Source organism: Neophocaena asiaeorientalis, unplaced genomic scaffold, assembly GCF_003031525.2.
Source record: "Neophocaena asiaeorientalis asiaeorientalis breed wild unplaced genomic scaffold, Neophocaena_asiaeorientalis_V1.1 scaffold648, whole genome shotgun sequence".
Classification (NCBI taxonomy): domain Eukaryota; kingdom Metazoa; phylum Chordata; class Mammalia; order Artiodactyla; family Phocoenidae; genus Neophocaena; species Neophocaena asiaeorientalis.
The window spans coordinates 5498168-5525463 of NW_020172781.1; the positions used below are offsets into that span (position 1 = coordinate 5498168).

Here is a 27296-nt window from a genome sequence, read left to right on the forward strand (position 1 = left end):
CCAAAGAAGGGAGAGGCCTGGGTGCTGAAAAAAAAAAAAAAAAAAAAAAAAAAAATCATAAGTAAATATTGAATTATAATTAGTGATATGCAGACTGAAGTGTAATGATGTTTGCAACTTACTCCGAAATGCATCCAAAAATAAAAATTGAGGGATGGAGAAATGGAGAGATGTATGATAAAGTAAACAGAACAAAATGTTGACAGATGTAAAATCTGTAGGATAAGTCTAGCAGGTTCACTGTGTAATTCTTTCCATTTTTTTCTGGAGGTTTGACATTTTTTCATAATAAAATGTTGGGAGAGAGAAAGAACCTGGCCCCTCAATTTCCCCTGAAAACAGAATTCTCCATTCAAATACTGCCTGGGCGGCGAGGATAAAGCTGGTTATTTTCAGCACTAAAAAGGAAGTTTATTTGGTTCTTAAGCTCCACAAATCGAAACAGATGCTAGAGGCAGTGTTGTATATAGTTTTGGAATCAGACAGACCTGTGTTTCGATCTAGGATGATCATGGCCTAGTTGTGTGACACTGAACAAGGCTCTTCACCTCTCTGAGCCTCAGTTTTCTCACCTGTAAAGTGGGGCTAATAAACCTTACAGGATTAGATGGATAATGCATGTGAAGTATTTGCAGTGTATGTTGAGAAGCTGAGATTAAGAGTGCAGGCTCAGGACCCAGATTGCCTTGGTCTGAATCCCAACTCTGTTCTGTCCTAGCTGTGTGACTCTGGCCAAGCTCCTCAACCTCTCTGTGCCGAGTTGCCATATTTGTAAAATGGTAATAATAACAGCACCTATGTCATTGGACTGTTATGAGGATTAGATGAGTTAATTCAGTCTAAACAGCTTAGTACCCGGCACACAGTAGGTACTCAATAAATGGCAGCCATCGTGGACCAGACTCTTGGCAGCCTCATGAACCACATGACTCTTAAGCCACCCCAGTGTGTAGGGCCTGCAAGTGTGACATGGGAAATTGAACACCAGTAATGGCCTGGGGCCAGGCACTGGGAATGAGCAAACCCATCAATCAGGGGCTATTGAAAAGGCTCCAGTGTCGCTTCTGTCCACATCAAAGCTGTTCATGGTCATGGGATAATTAAGCTGGGTATGACCCTTCCCCCAAGCTGGGGTAACACAGTTCTGCACAGAGTAATCAACACTTCCTGGAAACTAACAAACACTCATCCTTTCTCACCAGAGTGTAAATAAAGCCAAGGGCCACACTGGCTAAAGACATTTCTGCTCACTGGGCTCTTAGCAATATTCAGCTGCCATGGAAGCAGCCGCAGTTGGCCACCACCGGTACCCCCATCAGGCCAAACAGGGGACAGGCTGCTGGTGAAGCTGCCACTAGCTCTTACAGCACCTTTGTAAAAATCAGATAAAGGTTCCCTCCCCTTCCTCTGGGCAGATGTGCTGCCATCCAGAGTGCACAGCATGACAGACAGAGCGCAGGCTGGCTTTCAGGCATTACTTTTCTTCTAGGTTATGCCTGTGCAGGGCTCAACCTGCCCGACCATATATGGCAGCCTAGTTCCTGGGAGATGAAGAGGAGGTCTAGCCCAGTGGTGTTTTGTTAGCTCTCCAGGCTTCAGAGGGTGCGGGGAGTGTCCTTGGCACTGTGGGCAGAGGTTTCTAGCAGGGACTTTGGAGTCAGAGACCTGAAAGCAAATCACTCTTATAGATGTGTGATTATGGCCAGTTCTCAATCTCTCTGAGTCTTGGTTCTCCCATCTGTAAAATGGGGATGGTACCATCCTGATCATAGGCTTACTGTAGGCTTCCCATCGTTAAATGAGATGAAGCTTGGCATAGGGCTGCACATCGCAGGTGGACAGTTTTTTCAGATATTGGGGTAATCCTTCACGGGTTTCCTTTGGGCTGAGCATCCCAGCAAGGCACCTTTCCAAGTGCCACCACCTTTCATGATGCCTCCATCAGGAGAAAAGATTTTCATCTAGAAATATTATAAACACCATGACCTCAGGCAAGTCCTTTACCTGTGCTGAGTCTCAGTTTCCCTACCTGTAAAGTAGGCATAATGACTATTCCTGACTCACAGGAAAGCTGAGGGGAATCAGTGAGGAAATGCATACGAAGGACTCAAGACTGAGTCTGGCACAAAGAAAGTCCCTAAGTGCTACCATCACCACCACCACCACCATCGTCATCACAGTCTGGTACCCCAATAGATGGAAGAGGAGATAAACATTGAGTGTGGGTTCCACTAGCAAAGGAAGAAGGATAAAAGCGGAAAGGATGAGTGAGACAGAGAAAGAGAAGAAAAAGTTATAGGTAAATTTGCAGAATCCTAGAATTGGAAGGCTAACAATCTACAGCTTCATTTTACAGATGGAGAAACTGAGGCTCAGAAAGGGGACACGACTCGCCCAGGATCATGCAGTGGGTCTGTGTTGAAGACCCAAGTCTCCTACTCCCAGATCAGATGTTTTCCCATTCAATCTCACAGCCCCCATTACAGGAAGAGCCACCGAGGGGGTCTTCAGTATAAGGGATAGAGATGAAGGTTTTCAGAACCATCCCCCTTGCCAGGGGCCCTCCCTCCATTGCCCATGCAGGATCTCTAAGCCTGGCTACGCTCACCAGCCCTGCCTCTGCCCTCTGCCCTCTGCTCTCTGGCCTGAACAGTTCTCTTGCTGACAGACTGGCTGGAATGGACTGGCTGGAGCATCTCTGGGAGGGAGGCTGCTGGGAGAGTTTCTGGGGGTCTGCTGGGTCGGGGCAGACCTGGCTTACCTTGGACCTGCGTCTGATACACAATGAAGTAACTGGGTGTCCCGCAGCTCTCAAACTCCTCCGCGCTGCACTTCTGGGCACAGAGCTGTTCGTCCTCTCTCTCGTGGAGGGGAAATCGCGTAGTGGGGAAGCCACAGTGGCAGGCGGTGCCCGCAAGGGCTGCCAGTGGGTACTCCTGGGGTTGAAGCAGGAGAGGAAAGGGAAGAAAGTCACCAAATCCCTGGACAGCCCAGACTCTGGATGCAGAACAGGATTTGCGTTCCAATCGTCCCCTTCTCCATCACTCTCCCCAGCTCAAGGGTCCCCAAGCTTCAGCAGCAAGATTTTGCCTATCTGCGTACCTCCCGTACTATTATATTTTCCAGCTTTTTTGAGGTATAATTAAGTAAAAAATTGCATCTATTTAAGATGTGCGACTTGACGTTTCAATGTACGTATACATTGTGAAATAATCACCACAATCAAGCTAGTCAACACACCCATCACCTCACATAGTTACCATTTTCTTTTTTGCTTTCCTGTACTATTATTCATTTATTTGTTTCCTTTATGTGTCAAGTCACTTTTTAAAATTAATTTATATATATATATTTATAATTTTTGGCTGTGTTGGGTTGCTGCACACGGGCTTTCTCTATTCAAAGGAACTATTTATTACTCCTGAAAGTAGCACTGGTTGGGAAGTATCATTTCCATACATTTCCATACTGTAAACCCCAATACTACAGAAACAAAACCACGTGATTAAATTCTAACTAGGCACTCTGCCTGCCAAGAACTCGAGCCTGGGGTCGACTCTGTTTTTCCTGCAAAAGGGAGATTAGTTGAGGGGAGAGAGGTGTTAAAGATACTTTAGCACTGAAAAGCAGCTTTCTCCTGGAGGTCTTGAAAGAAAACTGAAAAAGAAAAGTTTTTCTTATGGCCATGCATTATGCCAGAGTAAATCCTCTGTGTCTGACAGTGATATGAAGCCCATGCTTTGGGAAAAGCTGTCTGAATTCTTTCTTTTAAGCCAAAGAGGATGTTGATACCTACCTGTAGCCACAGTCTTTGCTGGGAGAGCTGCTCCTAATTGTTTTATTTGTTCTATGAAAGAGCTAAGTGGGAGCAGGCTGGGCCTGAGATCTGGAGGGCAATGGACTGTCCTTGGTCCAACTTGCTTCTGCTCAGACGCATGAAGCTGAATTCTCCCTGGCAGCTGGTCCAGGAATAATGTGGTAACAAACCAAGGTCATACCGCCGTGGCTGGTTCCGGTGAGCTTTGCCATGGTAGGTAGGTTTGGTTTATTTCTCACAGGTGTTAAATATGAGCTACAGCACGTAGCCGAAGATCAGAGAGATGCTGATACAGGTGGGTGGACCTGGGCTGGGACTGATGGTATTTTCTAGCCATGTTGAAGCCTCCTCTGACACCCTAAGTCTTTCAGACCCTCCACCACTCGACACAAGCAGCTCTGGACCCCTGTCCACTTAATCCCCTCAATTTCCCTCCTGTGACGCCCTAAGGAGATTAGAAGAAACTAGAAGAGGGAGGTTTGCAGTAGGGTCTTCCTGTCGCCCCCCACCCCGCCCACGCAACCTGCCCACACCTTTGCTTCCCTCCAGTCCTATGTGCAGCTTGACCCTCTTCCATACTGGTTTGCCCTGTGACCTCACTGTCTTGTGTTTGTCCTCCGCCTCTGGCTGATCTGTAGGTTCCTCCAGAGCCCTCAGGACAGAGGAATGTCCACCTGGAGGGGATGCCATGGGAGGGGGATTCCTGCCCAAGAGAGAAAGCTGGACAAAAAGATGGTCGAACCTTCTTCATTCTTATGAACATCGCCCCTGACCTTCCAGGATGCCTCTTGGGAGCAAAGCAAGCACTCAGGAAATGCTTGGTGACTTGAAGTGGCCTAGGCTGCCCTTGAATGGTTCCTGGAAGCCTCTCTGTGGGGTCTCTAGGGTAGCTCAGAAGTCAAGAGAACAGATTTGGTGTCAGTCCCAGTTCTGCCACTTGCTTGCGCTGTGAGCTTGGGCAAGTGACTTCGTCTGTCTGAGCCTTGGTTTTGTCATCTGTGAAATGGGGATGAAAATTCCCAACACCTAGCTTTGTTGTGAGAGGTAAACTGTGTGACCCGTGGGGCAGAGGGCTGCATGGAGGAGGTGCTCGGTAAGTGGCAGTTTCTATGATGATCCTTTCAGTCTTCCTGAGACATGCTTTGTGAATTAGGAGACTTGATGGAAGAAAAGCCAAGCAGGATGAGTCAGAGCAGGTGGGGGCATTCAGCAGTTGGGGCGCACGCTGAGCACCCAGGAAGAGCCACAAAGTTGGCCCCGAGCAAATGTCAGCATCATGGAGGATAAAGACCATATCTTGTTGACTTTGCACCCCCAGCACTGAGCACAGGGGCCTGGCACAAAGCAGGTTCTCATCAAATATTAGCTGAGTGAATGAATGAAATGGGCAGCCACCTTCTTGTGGTTGGGGAAGGGTGGTTCTCCTTTGGACCCTCGTGTAATTAGCTCACCTTGAGTGAAGGAGGGAGCTCCTCAGACATGAGTGAAGGAGGGAGCTCCTCAGACATCACTGAATGCCAGCGATGAGCCTAGCTCTGTGCTGGGTATTGGGAGTGGTCACAAAATGTTTTAGGCCACAGTCTCTGCTCTTGTGGCGTTCCCTGTCTGGCTTGGGAGGAAGGATAAACAGTCACCCATCAAGGATCTCAGGCTGAGAAAGGATCAGCCAGTCGGATCATCCAGTCCAACTGATATCCAATGTCCAAAGTTCCGTATGCCACAGCTGCTCTGCCTCTGCTTGCATACCTCCAGTGATGGGGAACTCACTCTGTCCCAAGGTGGGATTGTCCTTGCCTTTACCTGGCAATCTTCTACAGACGCTTCTCGGCCCAGTTCACACGTGGCCCTCATTCCTGAGCAGTCCTCACTATTAGAACAAACACACTTCTTTGGAGGGAAAGAAATGGGCCCCATGTAACTCCTACCCTTTGGATCCACATGAAACAGTCAAATTCCCCCCATGTCACAGATCACAGTAATGACCTCTCTCATCCCAGCTGGGCTGCTGCTCCTCCAGACAAGCATCCCGTTCCTCCAGCTGCTCCACACCACCCTCCCCAGAGCTCCGTGCACAGAACCAGGCTTACCTTCTCTGTGCAAAGGTCCACACACTTGTCCACAGACATGTTGGGCATGGCAGCCGTCACGGGCAAGGCCAGGGAGAGGTTGTCGGGCCTGCGGAAGCAGCCTCGGAAGACTGCACTTCCATCTGGAGAGACAGAGGGAAAAGAACTAGTCAGATGTAGGCTGGGAGAACCACCTTCTAGGCAAGAGTCTCGCCCAAGGTCACGCAGTGAGCCGCAGTGGAGACTCATGAGCTAGAAAATTCAAAGAATGTCCTCAACCCTGGCATCTCTGTCAACAACACAGGTCACTGAGATGTTCTTGCTGGGCCTTATAATCCCCTTTTCTTTGTCACCACTCCTATGTCTCGCTTTCTCATTCTTGGTGGTGGCAACTTTTCATTTAGGGAAATGACAGATGCCATGGAGGATTTTCGTGATCTCATCAGGAGAGGGTTGGGCATTTGAGGACGGAGGGAAGAAAAGGGTCCAGAGCTCTCCTGCCCGTCCTTCCAGCACTGGGGTGCCCCCTCTCCCTCCCATTGTCCTGGGCTTTAGGGGAAAAACCGGGGCCTCGGGAGTCTCTGCCCCACTCAGTGCTCTAAGGGACTGATTTGTTGGAGAGATTCCCCTTCAGATAACCTAATCTGGAAACATCCCAGCTACACAACAGAAAATTCAGAAGACGTTGCTATCTCTTTAATAGAAGTCATCCTCAAAACAATACTCAGAGATGTTGTCTTCAGCTGGGTTTACTTGAAGCCGAACCTGAGACAATGTTTTATGGCTTCTCAGGAGAAGCAGGACAGGGCAGGGGAGGAGCTAAGTAAGCATGTGATCTTGGCTGGGTCCCACCTCCAGCCCGGAGGGTAAACTGTACCACAGAGTTGGTCCCACTTTAAGGAAAGGGGCCGACCTTGGCCCTATGTGCCCCCCTCCCCAACGTCTGTCATTTGGAAGGCTGCTGGGGCAAGGGTCATTTTTCAGACAAGGGGGCAGATGTGAGCCATTAGTGGTAAAGAGGATTTGGGTGGGTACCCTTTGCATCCATTACAGGTGTACACAAAGACATCAATAAGGATGTTCATTGCAGCATTTATTTAAATTAACAGGTGAAAGACTGGAAGCAACCTTGTTGTCCAACAATGAAGTACTGGACAAATAAAGTAGGGAATGACAACACAATGGGATTCTATGCCCCATCAAAAATAATGATGTTAAAGGTTACTTTAAAGAGATGAAGATGTGTTCAAGATAGAATGTTAAATAAAAACTGAGACCATGAAACTCCACATATTATAAAATATCAATTGTGTCCGCAAATTCTCTCTCAGTGTAAATCTCTGGAGGGACACAGACTAATACGTTAACAACCATGGTTATCTCTTAATAGCAGACGTGATGGTTAAGTTTTGTGTCAACCTGGTGAGGCTATGGTGCCCAGTTGTTTGGTCAGACATTGGTCTAGGTGTTGCTGTGAAGGTTTTTTGAAGATAGGATTAATATCTACAGTTCGTTGACTTTAAGGAGACTTAACAGAGATTTCCCTCTAAAACGTCGGTGGGCCACATCCAATCAGTTGAAGGGATGAGGGGAAAAAACGAGGTTTCCCAGAGAAGAAGGAATTCAGCCTCTGCATGTCAGGCTTGCCAGCCTCTACAGCTGCATGAGCCAGTTCCTTAAATCAATCTCTTGATTTATATATTTGCATATATCTTACTGGTTCTGTTTCTCTGGAGAACTCTGATAGGATATAGGCAATTTTTATTTCCACCTTTTTGTAAAACTCTTTTCTAACTTTTTCGACAGTGCATAGTTATTTTTTAATGTAATAAAGACAAATTTAAAAAATTATAAGTGGCCCCTGTCAAATTTATCTAAAGACTCATGGTGCCCATTTTCAATTGGGTTCCACTGTTCTCAAATCTGAGCTGTATACACTTTTCTAGAAGCACAGCTTTCACATAAAATAAAGGACACTGTTGATGCAGTGAATCAAAATCAGGAGCACAAAAGTAGGTGCCATTTACTGAGCACCTACTATGTGTGATCCACTCTTCTGAGAACTTTGCGAATGCCATCTCATTTTACCTTCCTGGGAACTCTGCAGGGTCCACAGTAAACTCTCATTTTACGGATGAGAGACACAGGGCTTAGAGAGGGGAGGTTATGTGACAATACCAGGGATGCACTGTTAGCGAAAACGTGCTAAGGATTATCTAAGAAAGACAATGCTAATCCTTGGGGAAAAGTGAAGCAAGCTACAAAAATCAACAACTCTGATACAACTCTGTCTTCCCCTGCACAGTCCTGCGTTGGGGAGGGTCTCAGATCCCCCAGGGTGGTGGCAGAGGGCTCCAGGAAGGAGCCCTCTTTTTTTAGCATATACGTATATATCTATATTTAAGTGCAGAGAAAAGGATATGAAATTACTCCCCGGGCAGAAGGATGGTGGAGGAGGGGGGAGGGAGTCTAGGAATGAAAATTTTAAATCTCAGCTGTCAAAGGCACCCTAGTGATTACCTCTACCACCTGGCACCATGTAGCCTGAAACTGCTCATCGTGGAGGCAAGTCTAGCAAGCAGAGAAGACATCTGGAATTGGGTTAAATGACTGATTCCCGGAGCATGCTGCAGGCTCCCGCCACCCAGCACCATCTCCTCCATTCCCCACCTCTCACTCTAGGCTGCTGCGAGAGGCTGGTGAGAAGTGATGGTGGTGGACGCTGTGGTCCAGGCCTCAGTCTCCCCACATGTAAAAGATAGGGAAGGGGTTAGACTATGCAGTCTCTTCTGTACAGGACAGCCCTCCATCCCCCAAATGAGGAACTGCCAGACCCCAAATGGCACTAGTGTCCCGTGGGGGAACACGGGACAGTCTCCCATCCCGTGGCCCAGGATGCACCGAGGGACGCGCCATTTCATCGGTCACCCTGAGGAAGAGTTAATGATGCTCAGAGAATGTGCCGTACGAGGTGAGGATGCGGAGGGGGGTCAGGCGTTTAAGCTAAAGATTTACAGCAATGAGATGAGAAGCCGGAAGCAGTGTGGACGAAACCTCACGTCACCAGAAAACTTAGTTAGCTGGACGCCAATCAGGTCCCAGGGCAGAGACGCTGGCCTTACTCTCAGAAATAAGGGGACTCGCCTTTTCTCTTTAGACTCCACCAGTGTTTACTGAGCCCGCACGGATGCCAGGCTCCAAGCTGGGTGCTTTGGCTCCACTGAATCTTCGCAGCAGCCACGAGCAGTAGCTGCCACGGCTGGCTCAAGGAGGCACTCTGGCTTCCAGGGTCACAAAGCTGTCTAAGGACAGAGTGAGATCAAAGCCAAGTTGCTCTGTCTCCCAAGTCTATGCCTCTTCCAATAATAATAATGCTACTATGATGATTAGATGCTTATAGTCATATCATAATATCATTGTTATCATCACAGCCACTGTATATGGGTCACGTGCTATCAGCCAGGAACTAGGTTCAACTGTTCACACGTGTGGCCCCGTTGAACCCTTGCATCATTCTGGTGGTATAAGGATCCCCATTTTTACAGATGGAGAAACTCAAGCCTCAGAGGGCTGAAACCGCTTGACACAAGTCACCCAGCTTATAAGAGGCAGAGCTGAGACTGGAATCTAAGTCTGAGATGCTTCCATTCTTGACGATCTTATCGAATGCTCTCGCCGTACCAGGCACTGTGTAAGCACTTGATATACTTTATCCTCCTAATTCCTATAAAGAAAGTCTCACTCTCTCCATTATACAGAAGGGGAAACAGAGGCTCGGAGGGGTAAGTGGCTTGCCTAAGGTCACACAGCTGACAACTAGCAGCATCTGGATTCGAACCTGGGAACATCTGAGCTCAGAGTCCTCACACTCTGGACTGTCCCTCTTTAAGGAACCACCCCCAGGCCCTGTTTGAGCATTTTCAAAACACTGTGACATATATTCACTCCCCTTTGACCACTAATCATTCACAAAGGCTGTCACTCTGGGGTCTCTCAACTCTGGAGTTGGATTCTCTTTAAGCACCTAAAACTGCCTAGAACTTGACACTGAGTCTCTAGAACCATATTCAAGTTGTTAACCTGCCCCTTCCCCACCAGGACCCTATTCGAGGGACCACCTTATAATCCTCCTGGGCCCCAGCTGGGGCAATGGTTTTGGGGTTGAGGCCAAGGGAGGCCCCTTCAGGACTGGTGTGGTCCTGGGTACACTGTAGGGGTGCAAAGCCCACCACCTTTTATCCTATAGGGTGGATCCTTCCTGGAGCCCTCTTCCACCACCCTGGGGGGTCTGAGACCCTCCCCAACCCAGGACTGTGCATGGGAAGACAGAGTTGTAGCAGAAGGCATTGGGGGTTTGGGGGTATGTGTGGGTGTGAGGGAACCAATGGGGCAGGAGATGCAGACCACGAGGGTAGCTTGGGCCTGGTTGTAGTGAGGGTGTGTCTGCGAGGTGGGACTCCTGTGCACAGTGTGTGTGAGAGGGAGGCAGTGTGTGCATCTTGTGTGTGTGTGCGCGCGCGCGTGTGTGCGTGACTGGGTTTGTGATGGTGTGAGTAGAGATCTACCTATTTGGGTGCGTGGATACTGAGCTCTGAGACTACAAATGTGCCCCCGCGGACCTGGTTCATCTGAGCGCATTTGGGTCTGTCCACGTGGGAGTCTAGGACCCTGTGTGAGCAGGTGTATGTCCACCTGCCTGCCTGGTCTCTTGACAGTGGGCACTGGGCTGTGGCTGTGTGCTTGTGCACTGGACCTCTACGGGATGAGTCTTATCAAGGGGAGGAGACATCATCTTGGAGGCTCTCTCTGGGTTGCCTGGCAACCATGTACCAGAGAGAAGAGCTCCCCCTCTTCTACCAGAAGGCCTGGCTGAGCCTCAGCCAGCCTCCCACTGGACTGGCCCAATGCCACCAGGGTTGGGCATTTCCCAACAACCCCTGAACAGCCAGCCCCCAGATTCGGACAAAAACTTTCGTCTCCTCAGTGCAAGGCCACTTCATGCTTGAGCCACACGAGAGAGCAGAACAGGAGGGTGGGCCCCTCTGCTGGAGTCCAGCCCAGACTGAGTCTCTCCCCAGGGTGTCAAGACCACAGAGACCCTTCCACCTGGAGCCCACAGACAGGCGCACTGTTGGTATCGGTCCAGCTCCTGCATATCACAGAACACCTTGCATATGGGTCTCTGTACAGGAGTGTGTGTGTCTGACCGTAGGCATGTGAGAGCAGGAGTCCACCCATGGTAGTCTTTGGAGTCACCTGCTATTAGGGGCTCACCCTTGGATCCTCTTGCAGATGTGACCTTGAGTAACTGAGGGCACTGGGGTATCACTCAGGGCCCTGTGAGCTCACAGGCTCTTCATCTAGGCCTCTGGCCAAACGCTCTGCCCTCCTATCACCCCCAGCTGGATGCCTGTCTCTTGGGCCAGATCAGCACGCATCTCCAGATGGCCCCGAGGGCCCAACTCTGACCCAGGGGCTCCAGAAGAGGCCATCCGGCCTGGCACCACACCAGAAGGCCATGGTACTTCCCAGGACCATGGCACTTTTCTGGATGAGCTGCCCTGGCCAAGGAGCAGAAGACCAGTGGCTCAGAGACACGAGTTCTAATCCTGACTTTGCTTCTCGTCCCTGACAGGTGGCATCTTCACCTGTCAAACGGGCAGCTCTCCTCCACACGGTGCACACAGGCAGCTCCACCCTTCTTCACTGACCTTGTCATGTCTCCTCTCCTTTCGGAGGCTCAGTATTCTCATCTCTAAAATGGAGGCATAAATACTGGGTGGATCATTCAGAGCCGGACATGAATGAGATTTGTCAGTACAGTGGAAGGGACAGGCAAAGGGCTGTGAATCTGTCTCCTTATAGGAAGCAGAATTCCTACCCTGGCTTCTCCCCAGATGATTTTCTCCTGCCTTCCTGGATGCCAGGAGGCCAGATTGCAAGTGTGGGAAGAGGAAGGAAGACTGTAAGCCCAGCTCTGCTGAGACAGGTCTCCCTTTGACATTTAAGCATCCGCTGAGTCCCTGACCCTCCCGGCTTAGAAAGCAGAGCTGAGCTGAATGCCCTGAATACCAAGTAAGGTGACGTTTTCAGAGGCCTTAAAGGGCCAGAGAGGGATCAGAAGCTGCTGCTGTGAGTCTCTCTTTGGTCAAGGTGTGCACTGGGCTGGTGGGGGGAGGGGAACAGGTTTGGGAAGTTAGTTCTAGGAGCAGTAAACCTGCTGGATGTGGGGTCTTCCTACAGTCCTGCCCATTCTTCTTTTGGAGGGAAACCACATAGATTCACAGAGAATTCTGTGATGTCTAACGGGAAGGTCGGACTCCCAGGGATCCGGGGAACACTTTGGGGGCCACCTCTCTCTGCAGGTTGCTCTCCATTATGGCTTGGTGATTGGAACACTGAGAACATGCACGGTGGCCAACACGTTGAATCCTCCTGCTACCCTCATTTCCTCCATCTGTAAAATGGGTTGCGCCACCGGTTCTCCACACCAGTTGTGAGAGGTTTTCTTTTCTCTTACGTCTGAAAACAAAAGAGAAGTGGCCAGCCTGGGTCCCTTGACCTTCCTAACACTCTTCCTGTGATACAAAGAATTTTGGACTTCCACAGCAGTAGGTAGATGCCTTCCTGTTTGCAAAAAAGCTCTCGTGCCCAGCAGAAAGGGCCTTGGTTTTGAATTCAGACAGACCTGGGTCAGCAACTTACTTAGCTGTGTGTCCTTGGACTGAGCCTCAGTTTCCTCATCTGTATATGGGGATGATTATCTCTACCCTGCACAGGTGGGACAGAAGGCGACGCAGTGACATTCACAGTGCCTGAGACCTACCAGGATTCAGTCAATGTGTCTTCCTGCTCCTTCTTCATTGCTCGTTCATGATATGTGAAGGGTGGCTAGACTGCAGGTAGGAGACACAATCAGTGCCCCATTAATACACTCCTGGCACTCTCCATCCCAGTATAGGCTGACAGTGACCTACTGTAAACACCCAGGGTATGTGAGGGACAGACTGCACTTGCCAGGGAGTTAATCTCCCTGGGAGCCACCCTCAGCCAATGATGGGTGAATGTTGGAGGATAAATACTGCAGCTTCCTGCTCCTCCAATGGGACATCTCTGAAGCACGCTCTCCACAGCCTCCCACAGCTCCCCGGTGGGATTAGGCCTCAGCTGTCCTCAGCAGTGACCTGCTTTGTAAAGCGCAAGTACTGGCTCTTTCCCTTCCCTTTCTCACATCTCCACTCCCCTGGAGCTGCATCCTGGGGTCATGATTCAAGTAAACCAGAGCTCACATCCTTGTCTCCGGGAGAACCCAACTTAAAATATCTTGGATCTTTGAGCATTCTTAATTCACAAGGGGAATCCTGCACAGAGTTCAGAGCCACTGCTCTTCACGGCCTGTAGCCTGTGAGAATGGCGCTCCCTGGAGTTGTGCAGTACAGAGTCCGTGGACAGTAGCAGCAACCCTGAGTAGTGTCTTCCTAACGACCAACCCTTGCTGAAGAATAGCAACGAAGGTAATAATAACAGCTGTTTACTGTATGTCGTTAGTGCTAAGTATGTTACACATATCACACCTCAATTAATCCTCACAACAACTTAAGAGGTAGAGGATGCTAGTATCCTGTTTTGCAGGTGGAGACCCCGAGACATAATAAGATTTGGTCACTTTTCCAGCTCATACAGCTAGTGGGGAGCAGAGTAGGGATTTGACCCTGATCCTATTTGACATCACATCCTAGGTTCCCACCTCTCTGCTATTCTGCAGGAGGCCTGCTGAATTCCAACATGGTTGGGCTCCAGAGACCCCATGCCAGCCACCTGAATTTCCCAGAAACCCTCTGAGGCTCCACAGTAGGGGTCCAAGGATCACAAAAGCCCATGCCCCACATTCTGATAATGTCCGCTCTTCGTCGCCAGGCCAGCTGGGATGGTGCATGACCTCGGAAGCTTGGAGTTTCTACTAGCAAGAGGCGAGCAGAGCAACTGTTCATCAACTCCCTTTACTGGGGGCAGATGAAGAACATCCTGGAACCAGCTGCAAGTATCTCTGAAGTCCATCATCTCTTTGTTCTGGGGCTTCACAAAGATGAGGTAAATCCCACCAGGCATCAGCTTAAAGGCAGGCGTGGAAGAGTTCTCCTTGGTTTGAAAGAGGCCATCACCCCCTGGGTAATTAGGCCAAGCTCTACTGCATTAAAGATGCTGGTGAGGAGGAAAGGCAGTGAGCTGGGAGCTGTTAATGGCTACCTATAATCAGAGAGAGATTGAATTACACAAAGAGCCTAACTGTCCGAGGAGAATTCAAACCAGCTATTTTTAGGCATCACCAGAGGCTCCTGTGAGCTGTTGGAAATTCAAATAGCTTGAGTTGGGTGCTACTCGGAGTGAGTTGAGGAATTTTCATTTCAGGAAGGAGGGTGCATCACCACTACTTCATAACAGGCACTGTGCTATGTGCTTCCTCAATTCTATCTCTCTTGGTGGCCAGAGCAATCTTTCAAGGTTGGAATTGTCCCCATTTTACAGATGAGGCATTTGAGGCTCAGACAGAATGAGTGGCTTGACCAAAATCAACACAGCAAGTAAGTGAAGGAGTTGGGATAGAAACAATGTCTGCCTGGTTTCAAAATCTACAGTCATTGCTCCCATAGCCTTCCTGGATTACGGTTCATGGAGAAGAGCAAACCAATTCTCCCCCATCATGATGCAGAAGGAGAAAAACTTTTCTAGCTAACATCTCCTTGGCCCTACACAGCAGAACACATGAAGACCCATATGAATTATAAAATTCAGGGGTCCCTGGGCTTCCCTGGTGGCGCAGTGGTTGAGAATCTGCCTGCTGATGCAGGGGACACGGGTTCGAGCCCTGGTCTGGGAAGATCCCACATGCCGCGGAGCAACTAGGCCCGTGAGCCACAACTACTGAGCCTGCGCATCTGGAGCCTGTGCTCCTCAACAAGAGAGGCCGCGACAGTGAGAGGCCCGCGCACCGCGATGAAGAGTGGCCCCCACTCGCCGCAATTGGAGAAAGCCCTCGCACAGAAACGAAGACCCAACACAGCCAAAAATAAATAAATAAATTAAAAAAAAAAAAAAAATTCAGGGGTCCCAGGCATATATCAAGGGAAAGGAGAGGCCTCCAGGCCCGGCAAAGAAGGAGCTAGACATAGCCCATCCATCCAATATGACTTTCCATGGTCATCTGAGGCTCCTCTCAGCAGAACTGGTTAAAATGGAGTACCAGTGAACAAAAAATACAAGCATTGCACGTTTCCCTTCGAACCTTCAAAGACAAAAAATCGCCAGAACTAGCAACAGTACACGAGAGCCACCAGGTACAGTGTGACCCACGAGTCAAGATCTACTGTTTCAGTGATAACATGAGCTTCATAATACTTTCACCAAGATAGAAAAGAAAAAACAAGAGGGAAAAGTGCCGAGTCCTGGGAGAGGCTGGTCTGCAGTCATGGGGGTTTTAGGCAGCACTAAAGGATTGTCAGCACCACGGACAGCCACCCACGGGCCCCACATACATATTGTATATTTTGTGTAATTCTAATGAACCTTGCAATGCGAATCTTGCAAGAATCTTTCAGGCAAATGAAATCTCTTGCAACACCCTATAAAGCCATAATACTCTCAAATCACCAGCAGGTCTCTGCCCCTGGGAGGAGAAGCTACACTTGCTGACACATTTAGCAAACTGCTGTGAAAAAATGTAATCCAACCAAGAAGGAAGTCCATTTCTCGGTTCTTTTCTAACAAGGGCAAAGAGTCCGTGTGCCTGAGTGTCTGTGGCAAGAAAGAATAGCAGGATGCCTGCAGACATTTGCTCTGCCAACCTTTTAATGCTCTCACTACTATAGGAGCATTCCATCACCTCGGAAACACGCAGGCTGGCTCCCCACGCAAGGTGGACACCCCACCAGAGTGATGCTTGGGCGATAATAAGCCTCCTTTGGATCTTCACAATCATGAAGAGTTCTGTGCCACTGCTCAGGGAAACACAATTAGGACACGGTGTTAATACAAACTAATGACTCTACAAATGGAATCTGGTTTCCACCATATCTGTTTCCTGGAGTGTTTGCTCATTGCCCTCCCTAATGTAATACATGCTAGCGTCGTGTGCCAGTGGAAGGCCTCCCTTTCTGACTTATTTGTGTATAAATCAGATCTCAGGAATGGGAAGCCACTGAGTCAGAACAAAGGCACTGGATGTTCTGTATGGTGTAGAGTCGGGATGCAGGGCAGAAGGAGAGGTCAGGGGTCAAGGAAGAAAGGAGGTAAGTTAAATCCAAGGAACACTCCCAAAAGAGAGGCAATGGGGTCCAAAATCCAATACAAGAGGTCAAGGTGTCTACGGCACTATATAGAGTTAGCACTCAAACTAGGAGTCAGAGACCTGGGTTCCAGCCTATGCTCAGTCCCTAAGAAGCGCTGTGGCCTTGGAAAAATCATGCCTGCCCATCATGTCTAGAAATTACCTCTCAGCTTTTGCACACTCTATTCCCTCTGCCTAGATCTCTCCCCCACCCTTTGGCAATTTCTTGAGTCTGGATATCCTCCTCTTTTACACCAGGCAAAATGCTATGCATCTTTCAAGGCCTTAGTCAGTCAGCCCTCTCCTGTGGGGCCTCCCGCAGGGCTGTTCAGTTTAGCCACTTGTGCTGTCTGGGCCTCAGTTTCTAAAGCCGTAAAATGAAGCATCAGTGAGGAAGGTGCTTCCAACAGGTCATTCAAAACATCACCTTTGATGATCCTTTTGTTCATGGCTGAATACACGACTCTCCCTTTCACCTGGAAATCTCAGAATGAGATTCAGCTCAAATGTTGCTCCCATGGCTCCTATATATACCTGCCATGCTTGAACAGATCCCACTCGTCTTGGCTCTGTCTCTCCACTAGACGGTGGTCTCCTTGAGGGCAGGGACTGTGCTTTATTACCCATTGTCCTCTCCATGCCTAATACACATGAGAGCAATCAAGTGTTTAATGAACAGTCCCCATGCTCTCTCCAAATACCATGCTGCCAACTGGGAGCCCACCAGGAGTCCCAATTTGACAAACCATCTGTCTCCTTATCCAAGCCACTTCCATTCTCATCTCAGCTACAGTAGCCTTGAGATTAGTAAGGCTTAGCTTTCCTTCTGGAGTTTCCAGCTGAAGGTGCCCAAGCTTCCAACCTTGTACAGCGACGATTCAGAACAACTGGGGTGGACTTAGAGAATCCAGGACTCCCCTCTCAGTAGAAATGAATGGGTTCCCCGTCTTCGACATAAATACAAAGGTTCCTTTCTCAGATGGAACAAAACACCACTGCAGAGGTGGGCAAGCTGAGGGCCACAGCAGCATTCCCATCAGCCTCAGGGGTTTCTCACCAGCCACCACCCAGACAGCCCTGCCACTGCTACCAGGGCAAAACACACCCAATTGTAGCGGGATCTAGTGGTCTCGGTGTGTTGAGGTTTATATATTTCACCTGATGACTGAAAAATCTTTGTTGGTCCATGAGAGTGTTATTATACCAGGTGATCTCAATAGTGTGTGTGTGTGTGTGTGTGTATGTGTGTGTGTGTGTGTGTGTGTGTGAGAGAGAGAGAGAGAGAGAGAGAGAGAGAGAGAGAGACAGAGACAGAGACAGAGACAGAAAGACAGGAGAATGTTCATATTACCCAGCCAATCTGAACATTAACCAAAAGGAGGTGTAGCTGATAGTGGCTGATGACATACACAGCCCAATTCTCCCAATTTATCTAGCTCAGCATCATCCACTAGAATGTTCTAGTGGCATCAGCTTTCCCTCTAAATACACACAACTTTAAGGCCATCTCTTCAAATGGTCAACGTCACCATCAAAATAATGTAAACATTGGCATAAAGAAATCAGTATTGGGGATGATAAATCTGCTATCAAATTAAAACCTCATTACACTAATGGCCAAACCAGAGACTTGCTGTATGGACATCATCCAGCCTGGATTTCACACACCCTCCCCGCCCTCTGCCAGCCAGACCTGCAGAGCTGGAGGAACTGAGGCAACGATGGGGAGGCAGATGGTGCCTCTGTTTCTAGAAATCAGCCACTTTGTAAACTGGTGGCACGCGGGACCCCGTTGTAAAGCAAAGCTTGAACAGGGCTTCAGAAACACGGGGTTTGGAAAACAGAACACAGTGTCAAGCACACCAGCAATGAATTCTTATAAACAATGACATTCATACGGAAGAGGCCTTTCTCTGCATGCAGACAGGCATTAAGGTTCTGCCAAATCCACCTGGGTGGGCAGGCTGACATTCTGGGTGCAACTTGTCAGCTTCATGGAGGTCTAAGGCCTTATTATTCAAGGTGTGGTCCATGGACCAGCAACCTAGCATCACCTGGGAACGCCTTAGAAATGCAGAATCTCACCGGCTGAATCAGATTCGCATTTTAACAAGATCTCCCTAGGGTTCATTGGAGCATTCAAATTCGGGATTCTTAGTTCTGGATTCCTATTCCTACCTCAGGACTGCATCAGAAGAGTAACCAGGACAAACCTCAGCCCTCTGTCTTTCGTCAAGGCCATTAGCTCTTCGTATAGGTCTGAAGGTCACCTTTGAGGTCACAAGACTGTGTGACCTTGGGCAGGCTTACTTAAATTCATCAAGCCTCGGTTTCCTCACTGTAAAATGGAGATAATTAACCATGGTAACTGCCTGAAAAGTCTGTAGGGAAGGGAAACAAAATCAGGCTTGCAGTGGGCTCAGCACGTGCCTGGCACACGGAAGATGCTTGATAAATAGACATTAACTGCTATTAAACACCCAGAGAGGGGACAATGGGACAATATCCACAGAAGAAGGGGTGGCTCTTGTCCTCGGCTATTCATCCCCTTCCCTCCCTCAGTTTGGAAACTGGAGAGTTTTTCCAACAAGACTGAGGCACTGGCAGGCGAGGGATAAATTCTCTACAGGAGCATTAAAGACATAAGCTCTGGAGTTGGTTTAAATCCTCTGCTGTTTGTGTGACATTGAGCCTCAGTCTCTTCATCTGTAAAATGGGAGTGGGTGAACAACAGTGCGATTTCAAGGGTCATCCTGAGGATTAGATGTGCTCTCCCATAGAAGGCACTTGGAAAACAATGAAGTGTTTGCTGTTGTCATTGTCATTGTCACCATCGTTAGACACAATCTGCTTTCAGAAAATGAGGAAGGACAGGCCAGCTCGGGCTCTAGCTGTTTGTTAAGGAGGAAGAGGGGCGTGGCTGGAGGTGAGGCTGGGGCAGGATGGTGGCAGCCTTGGAGGGCAGCCGAGGGCTTAGGAGCGGTGGGAGCCGTGGAAGGTACAGGTGAGCGCTCAGGTGGGTGAGGGCAGAGAGGGGAGGGGCTGACTCACGTACACCTGCGGGCTGACTCCTGGGCCAGCTGCAGCCGGTAGACGGAGAGGCGGTTGGCGCCACCGCACACGCTGCCCCGCTCGCCCTTGCAGTCCATGTCACACTCCGCCTCGCTCACGTTTGTCGCCTGGATCTTGTGGCCACAGTAGCACTCGGCGCCGAACTCCAGCCCAGCATACAGGTAACCCCTGGGGGAGGCTGCTGTCAGGCCAGGATAGCTGCCACCGTGGAGACCCCAGGGACAGGGCGACTCACCTAGTGAGGAGGCCTGGGGGACGGGAGGGCTCCGGGGACCAGGAGGTCCCAGGGGAAATGGAGAGACAGACGATGGAAGGGGGACAGGGGAGACCTCACGGGACAGGAGACAGAGGCTTCCAGGAGACAGGGAGATCCCAGAGGAATAAGGAGACTGGGGTGGGGGTCTCCCTATCTCCCTGGAAGAGGGGAAACAAGGAAGACTTTGGGCATCAGGGAGACCCAAGGAGATCTGAGGTACAGGGATACTCCAAGGGACAGGGGGATCTGGACTGAGAATAAGGAGACCCTGAGAGAGTCAGGGAGGCTAAGGGGTTAGAAAGTCTTGGAGGTGGGATGGGCAGGAAGCCAAGAAGGAATACAAAGAGGTCCCTGGGGGACAGGGAGACTCTGGAAGGGGACAACACCCCAGGGACCACCTGCTTCCATCCCTGCCTCATGTCTCACACCCCCATACACTTACCCACATAGACACACAACATCATATTCACACCCATCTACATATACCGTCAACACACAGGACACTTGACACACACACCCCTCTGGTCCTGTGGTCCCTCTGCCCCACCCACTCTCTTGCTCTTCCCTGTCTAGAGCCACAAGCCAATCATATCTGCAAAGTCCAGCCTCTTTATTCCAGGAAACATCCCCCAGGAATGATGCCTCTATGTCCCCTGAGAGGAGCTGGACCCAGGGGAGGGGGCAGGGACTCTCGTATGTCTTTGGAAGGTGGCAAAACCAAGGTCACGTATCCAGCCAAGTAAAAAATTCCTTTCCTTAAAACAAACAAAAAAAATATCCAGGCACTGCAAGATTGTCAATTTTTTTCATAGCTCTGGAATCATTTCCTAAAAAGGACTTTTGGTGAGGACCTGTTCTGTAAACAGATGAAAAGGGAAGTGCTTGCTCTGCCTCACAGGGTAGGTATGAAGTGGTGGGGGAGAGGGGAGTAGGACGACCCCTGCTCAGTCCTCTTGCCCACTGTGGCCTCTGAGGCACTTCCCAGAATCGTGAAAGCTCCTTGGGGGAGCAGCCTGCAAAATACTGGTCATGCAAGGCTGGACCTCTGGGAGGTGTCAGCTCACGCCATCACTCGGGACTTTTGGGGGCTGGCTGGAGGGACAGACCCACCCAGACTCATGTCTCCAAACACCTCTACTACTCAGGTAGCGTGTGGTCACACGGTCACCTGGGCAGACGCAGTAAGAGCAGCTTAAACTATCTGGGCATCTTGGAGCTGGGCCAGTCTCCTTCTTCCACCTGTCTGTCGCTGTCTCTCTCAAGCCTTGGTTCTCAGGTGCCCTTGGGGCCCGTCTCATATAAATGGACCCACTGATAGAAGGAACAGTGGACAGCAGGAGTTTCTAAAATTTCCCAGCTGGGTGTGAAAATCAGAGCAGTGGTGCTCCAACCATAGTTCCAGGACCCACAGCATCCAGTGTCACCTGGGAACTTGTTAAAAATGCAGATTCTTGGGCCCTACCTCAAACCCACCAAATCAAAAGCTGCGGGTGGGGCCCAGCAATCTTGAGAGATTCCAGGTGATGCTGACGTGTGCGTCCTGGAGCTCACAGCCTAGATGGAGTGACAAGCGCTTAACCAGAAAACGCCGGCGTAGTGAGATGAGGGTTGAGATGGAGTAAGTCCCAGATTGTGGAAATGCGGAAGAGGCCCCCAACCTGCCTGGAGTGTCAGGAGAGACTTCTCAGAGGAGGTGACAGCCAAGGTGGAGCTTCAGAAGATGAGTCAGATCAACTCGCGTAATTCACTCTGGTTCAGCGCATACTTGTGGCTGCCCACATGGGTTTCCAGATGGATGCAGAGATGAGTCAGCTGCAGCCCTGCCCCCAAGGGGCTCCCCAGCTACTTGGGGAGGCAGAAGCAAGAACAGGTTTGGGCCACAGAATGCCAATAGCTTACACTTGCTCTCTTCCAGGCACTCAAATATTTGCTTTGCAAATATTAACTCTTCAACTCCCACAAGACCTCTCTAAGGGCATGGACTCTGAAATTCACTTCTGTCTCCCCACCGTTCAATAAATAAATTTAAGAATCAATATCCTCAAGAGCTTGGAGTCTTTCCCAAGCTGGAGACGGTCCTGGGCTCAGGATTTCAACGGTGAACTGTTATGAAAGCTGATTATAAAGGGGACAGTGTGTCCTAGTCAGGAACTGAGGGAAGAGTCCCTTGGCCACCCACTTGCCCATTTCCACTCCAGCCATGCAGTGGAGCTCCTTCAGAGCTTGTGATCAGGCTAGAGCCTGAAGATGAGCATGTTAGAGGCCTCTCACAAGCCATCACACGTCAGGGGACCCAGGGCACAGGGGAGAAGAAGGTCAGCTCACTCCACAGTGCCTCTAGGGCAGCAGTGCTGGTTCCCAGGCCTGGACTGAGGGTGCCAACTCGCCAGTCCTCTGGGGCCTCATCCACTCTTGGAAAGTCAGCTCCCTCCCCCCAGTGCATGTTCTAATCAAGAACATCATTTTATTCTTAGATTGGAAAACACTGTCTGGACAGGTGAGTGTTTCTCCCTGGTAGAGAAACAAATAGTTTCTTGGCTGGTAAACCATTAAATAGCCCTGATCCCGGGCTCCCACCTCACCCTCCCCACGGGCATCACACAAGCCTCATGCTCACAGACTCACACTTGCCTGCGTGTAAACACCCACTTGTGCTTTCCCCTCAATTCGGGACCCTTGCAAACATATCCACAGAGACTCCTGCACTCACAGCTACTGTTATTTAAAGACAGTTAGGTATTGGCATTAAGCTTACAAACATATGACCCTGCATACTGTACGCTGCAGACTCACTCCTAGGCAGAGCCTCACAAATCCCCACAGACCAACTCCCTGCTCAGGTGCACGCACGCACGCACGCGCGCACACACACACATCACCCTTTCCTTGTAGTCACATGTTCATCCTCCATCATGCCCTCCCACGGAAAAAGAAAGACCACCACAGGTAGGAATCTGAGAAGGAAGGGGTCTGAATGCCTGGGACACTGGTGGGGCCCTACCGTTCTGCACAGTTGTCCTGGCAACGGAAGACGGTCATCTTTTTGTAGTCGAAAAAGGACACGCCTCGAAGGGCCCGGCTCTGGGTGTCATCCAGGTAGCAGCCGATGTACTTAGCTTTGGGGAGATGAGAAAAGTCAGATTTGGCAGGGGGGACAAAGCTGAAAGGGTTTCAGGAGTACCCAGTGTGCCTCTGGCTATGTGGCCTTGTTGACCTTTTGGTACCAATTCCTTCCTCCGAGCAGTAAAGTAGAAACAAGAGAGACTGAAACTCATGTGCATTGGCAGAACATGATCTATAAGGGCAGTGGTGTCCCATGGGTGAGGCTGTGGGCCCTGGAGGTCAACAGAGAGGAGGGAGGGACCTTTCCAAGGCCAGGGTTAAGGTCATGCCCCTGGGCTCTACTGGTGACAACTGGGCACCCAGTAACCCAAGCCAACATCATTCCCTAAGCACCAAGCAGATGAGACCTGTATTAGGACAGCTCTGAAGAGCTTGATAAGTTGACAGCCTGTTATCATTTCTGCAAGATGGCTTAAGGTGTTATTTCCCCTTGGGAGGAACACTGGCCTGGGATATCTCAAGATCTAGGTTGTCGTATCACTTTGGTTACATTCTCGTGCTGACCTAGTGCATTTAGGCCAGTTACCTCCCTGAGGCCTAGTTTTCTTCATCGTGGGGATGAAAATATCAGCCCAATGAGGTTAACATGGACTTATTTGTGTAAACGTCTCTACTACAGTGCCTTGAATATAACAGGCACAAAGTTAAGGTGAGTGGAATAAAAAACCAGCCATTCACAGTGCTGTGTAAGTACGTTATAGTTTGCCCACCTTGTGGGCCAAGGCGAATGCTTTCATCCAAAAGGAAAATTTTAAATAATGTGAAACAGCTATCCAAGTACAAACCGTTCACTTAGCTTTCTTAAAGTAGTACTCGTGTTCCCGTACTTCCTGGTAAATAGTACACAAAGATGGTACTTTACAGTTTATAAAGACTTTCCCCATAGGTTCTTATAATCATTAATTTGGACATGCACTTTGCTAACTGCTTTACACATATTGTCTCAGTGAATCCTTAGAATGACCCTATGAGGTAAGTATTAATATTCCCACTCAATGTAGAAGAGGAAACTGAGGCCCAGAGAGGCTAAGTCACCTGCCCAAGGAAACACAGCTTTATACCTGTGGAGTTAGGTTTGGACCCAAGCAATCTGGCTGCAGAGCCCATGTGCTGAACTACTGTTTGTTTCTCTTTGAATCCGAGGATCTTTGCAATGACCCAGGTGCAATGACCCTCGGCATGCTTAAACTGTTTTCTTAGATGATTGAACAGAGGCCCAGAAAGGTGAAGTGAGCTGTCTGAGACCTGAAACTAATTGACGGTAGAACAAAGACTTAAATCTAGATCTATGGGACCCCAAATCAGTGCTCTTTCCACCCTTGCACTTGGAAATAACTGAAGGTTAGACCGAGGACCCAGCCAGCCCTTGGAATTAAACGGCCCTCATAGGGAGCGACTGAGGGAAATATTACATGCCACTTGATCTCGTTCATGGGTGGGCTGCTGTCTATTTAAACTGTGGGCTTCTTGTCCCCCTCACTCATGGTGGAGAGCAGGGTCTAGCAGAGGATACAGGCTCATTATGGAGCAATTGTTTCCCTCAACACCACCCTGGTAAGTGCAGAATTTGTTAGCCTCGCTGGAGATGCGTCTCATCCCTGATCACCTTGAATTTCTTTCATAAGACAGAGGTGATTTGGTCAACTAAGAACAGTCCGTCCATCTTTAAAAGAAACATTGCCTCCCTGGAGCGGGCACATCAGATGGTGACAGCTCTGGAAAAGCCTACATCTTGTCACTGTGCTTGTTCAACAATGTATGTCCCTCCTGTGTCACAGAAGGAACCACGGCCCTGGGGCATGGATGCTTGTTTACATATGCGCTGGGAGTGAGGACTTCCATGGGCCACGGTGGTGACAGCTTCACACCAACTTTAGCTCAATAGGTCACTAGAGGACAGAGTGTCCAAGGATGGGCAGGAGGAGAAAAAAAAGGAGGAAGGAGAGGGAGGGAGAGGGGAAGGGGGGAAATGGCTGTTTTACTTTGTCAGCAGGAGGTCACTGTCATCAGATCAAAAACTGTGTGTGTGTGTGTGTGTGTGTGTGTGTGTGTGTGTGAGAGAGAGAGAGAGAGAGAGAGAGAGAGAGAGAGAGAGAGAGAGAGGAGAGAATATGTATTGAGTATCTACTATGTGCTATCTACTTTACTAAGTGCCATGCCTTATTTAAAAAAATTCAGTCCTCACACCCTTCTTATTAACCCATTTTATAGATGGAGAGGCTGATCCTAATGACTATTACATCTCTCTGTCTTAGATGCAAACCTTTCTTTTGGCATATGGTATATGTTCTGACTGGTAACCACTCATGTTACTACATGTTACTCGTTTTTATGTAGAATTCGCAACTATGTAGTCTGCCTGTGTTACTACAGCTTGGAAGTGTCTCACTTAAAATTTAAGCCCTGATCTGTCCTCCATCCATTTTACATTTGGGGAGGGGGCTTCACTTCCATTTGGCCCACAGACTTCAGGATCACAAGGCACCACACTGAGTTCTGATGGAGAGTAACACTCGTGACCCAGAAATGCCAGGCTTGGAGTTGGGTGTACTATGACCACGGGTGGTCTCACCTTAGGGTAAGGGTAGGTGCATTTGGCCATATATGGGATAGTGGATTGTGTTAGATGAGACTTTTATAATCAAATTAATAGGAGTGCGAGTGTATGTACACACACGTCCTCTGCGGGGTTAAGGGATAGACTGTAATGGTACTGTTTGTACCTTCAAAGCACCTCCTCTTCCTATTTTTCTGTTAACAGATCTTAGCTGCCCTGACCATGAGGAGGCACTGACCTTGAAAGAGCCAATCATGTTGCACCTGCCACCAGCCAGTGATTGATGGCTACAGGGAAGGGCACATGACCCATTCTTTGGATTTTTATAGATTAAAGCTGGGAGAAAGAAATCTGTTTCCCTTGGGTTATGACACTGGCATCATCTAAGCCCAGAGCTACTGACAGCCACAATCCCTGGCATCAAAGTCAGTCTGTACAGGAGAAGAACCAAACTAAGTCAGAGGTGAGCAGAGATGAGAGTTAGGAAGAGAAGGGCACAAATCACTCATTTGAAAATCTAGCCCCTTTGGTAGTTTGGAGACAAGACACAATACATTTTCTTCTTTAGCTTAAGCTGATTCAAGATGGGTTTTTGTCCCTTGCCACCAAAGGTGCACTGACTAATATGCTGATTGTCAAGCTAAGTTGCTTAAGTCCACCCAGCTTGGAGAGTCTAGACTACACCATGTCTAGGCTGCTTTTTCCCATGTACCACATTCAGTCTGAGCTTGGGAGAAGGGCTTCTCCATCCTCCAAGAGAGGCCTTCCTGGAGGGATGATGGGAGAGGGAGGGTCTTTTGGGAGAAGAGTTGAGATTTGACCATAGGTCCAACTGCCCCTAAGCCTGGGCTTTTAAATGTTATACCACCCCTTCCCTAACCCTCCCACAGGCCAGGCAACAGACTGAGATGTCCTACCTAATAGGTGCTCAAAGACTTGTTGGGTGAACAGATGACCTTCCATTTCCTCATCTGTCAACAGGAGGAAAAAAGAGATACATGGTACCTTCACTGATGCTCTGGAGAAGAATGGGCGTGTTACATACTGTGACCTGATGGACGGGCTGAGCTCTTTGGGTCAGGAAATGGATATTGAATGTTTCCTCCTTGTCCTGGGCAAGTGCTGGCGACTCTTTCCCCACTGACCCTTCAGTGCAGGCTGTGGCCAACGTAACCGGTGACCCTGTCCCTGGAGTTCTATCACCCTGCTAGCAATGAGCTCATCAGCAAGGGTACTGTCCAACCCACTTCCACCATTTTCCAAAGGCCCGCCTCAAGTTCTGCTGTGGTGGCAGAATCCCCCGGAGATGAGGTGGAGATCGAGTATGTAACACAGGGACAAAAATCACAGGTCACTCGAGGGTGAATTAATGGCCGAGTTCACATAATCTATCAGTTTATCTCTGCAGCCATCTAAATATTGCTGAAATGGCCAAGTCCTGTCCCAGTCTGCCTATTTATCTCAAGCACAGAAACCAGTGAGGGGTGAGCCCAGGAGAGCACAGGCATCCGGAAAGGAGCTCTCCTGACTGTGTTTCTTCCCCTTTCCTTTACTTTTTTTTTCTTTTGCTTCAATTAATCTTCCTTTTCAAGAAATTTTGCTCTCTTCAATGAAAGTAATTTGTTAAAAAGATAGCTACACCTATGCTAATTTGTATTCCTCTTATTTACTGTCTGTGAGTAGATTCACAGACAGGAGGCACTACAGTGTCCTACAAGAACAGTTTTGGAGTCCACCAGATTGGGGTTCTAATCCTGACACTGCAGTAGCCTTGTAGTATTACTCAAGCTCCTGCCTGAAAAGTGGGAATAGTTATGGGTTGAATTGTGCCCCTCATCAAAAAAAAAAAAAAGATAGGTTGAAGTCCTAAGCCCAGTACCTCAGAATGTGACCTTATTTGGAAATAAGGTCATTGGTGATGTAATTACCTATGAGGTGATACTGGAGCAGGTGGGTCCCAATCTAATGTGAATGGTGTCCCTGTAAGAAAGTGGCTCTCTGAAGACCCAGAGACACAAGGAGAAGGCCATGGGAAAACAGAGGTAATGACTGGCGTTATACAGCTGCAAGGAAAGCCGAGG

The 27296-nt window shown here is 49.1% G+C and overlaps 1 protein-coding gene across 1 annotated transcript in view; it reads right to left on the reverse strand.

The window, feature by feature from the left end:
- The window catches only part of WSCD2 (WSC domain sialate O sulfotransferase 2), a 43952-nt gene that overhangs the window by 10786 nt on the left and 5870 nt on the right, over positions 1–27296 (reverse strand). The window contains exons 2-5 of the mRNA XM_024741557.1: positions 22537–22651; positions 19263–19447; positions 5905–6026; positions 2762–2936 (exon numbers count right to left, since the gene is read on the reverse strand). Coding sequence (XP_024597325.1) covers positions 2762–2936; positions 5905–6026; positions 19263–19447; positions 22537–22651 — 597 coding nt within the window. The remainder of the gene's footprint in view (positions 1–2761; positions 2937–5904; positions 6027–19262; positions 19448–22536; positions 22652–27296) is intronic.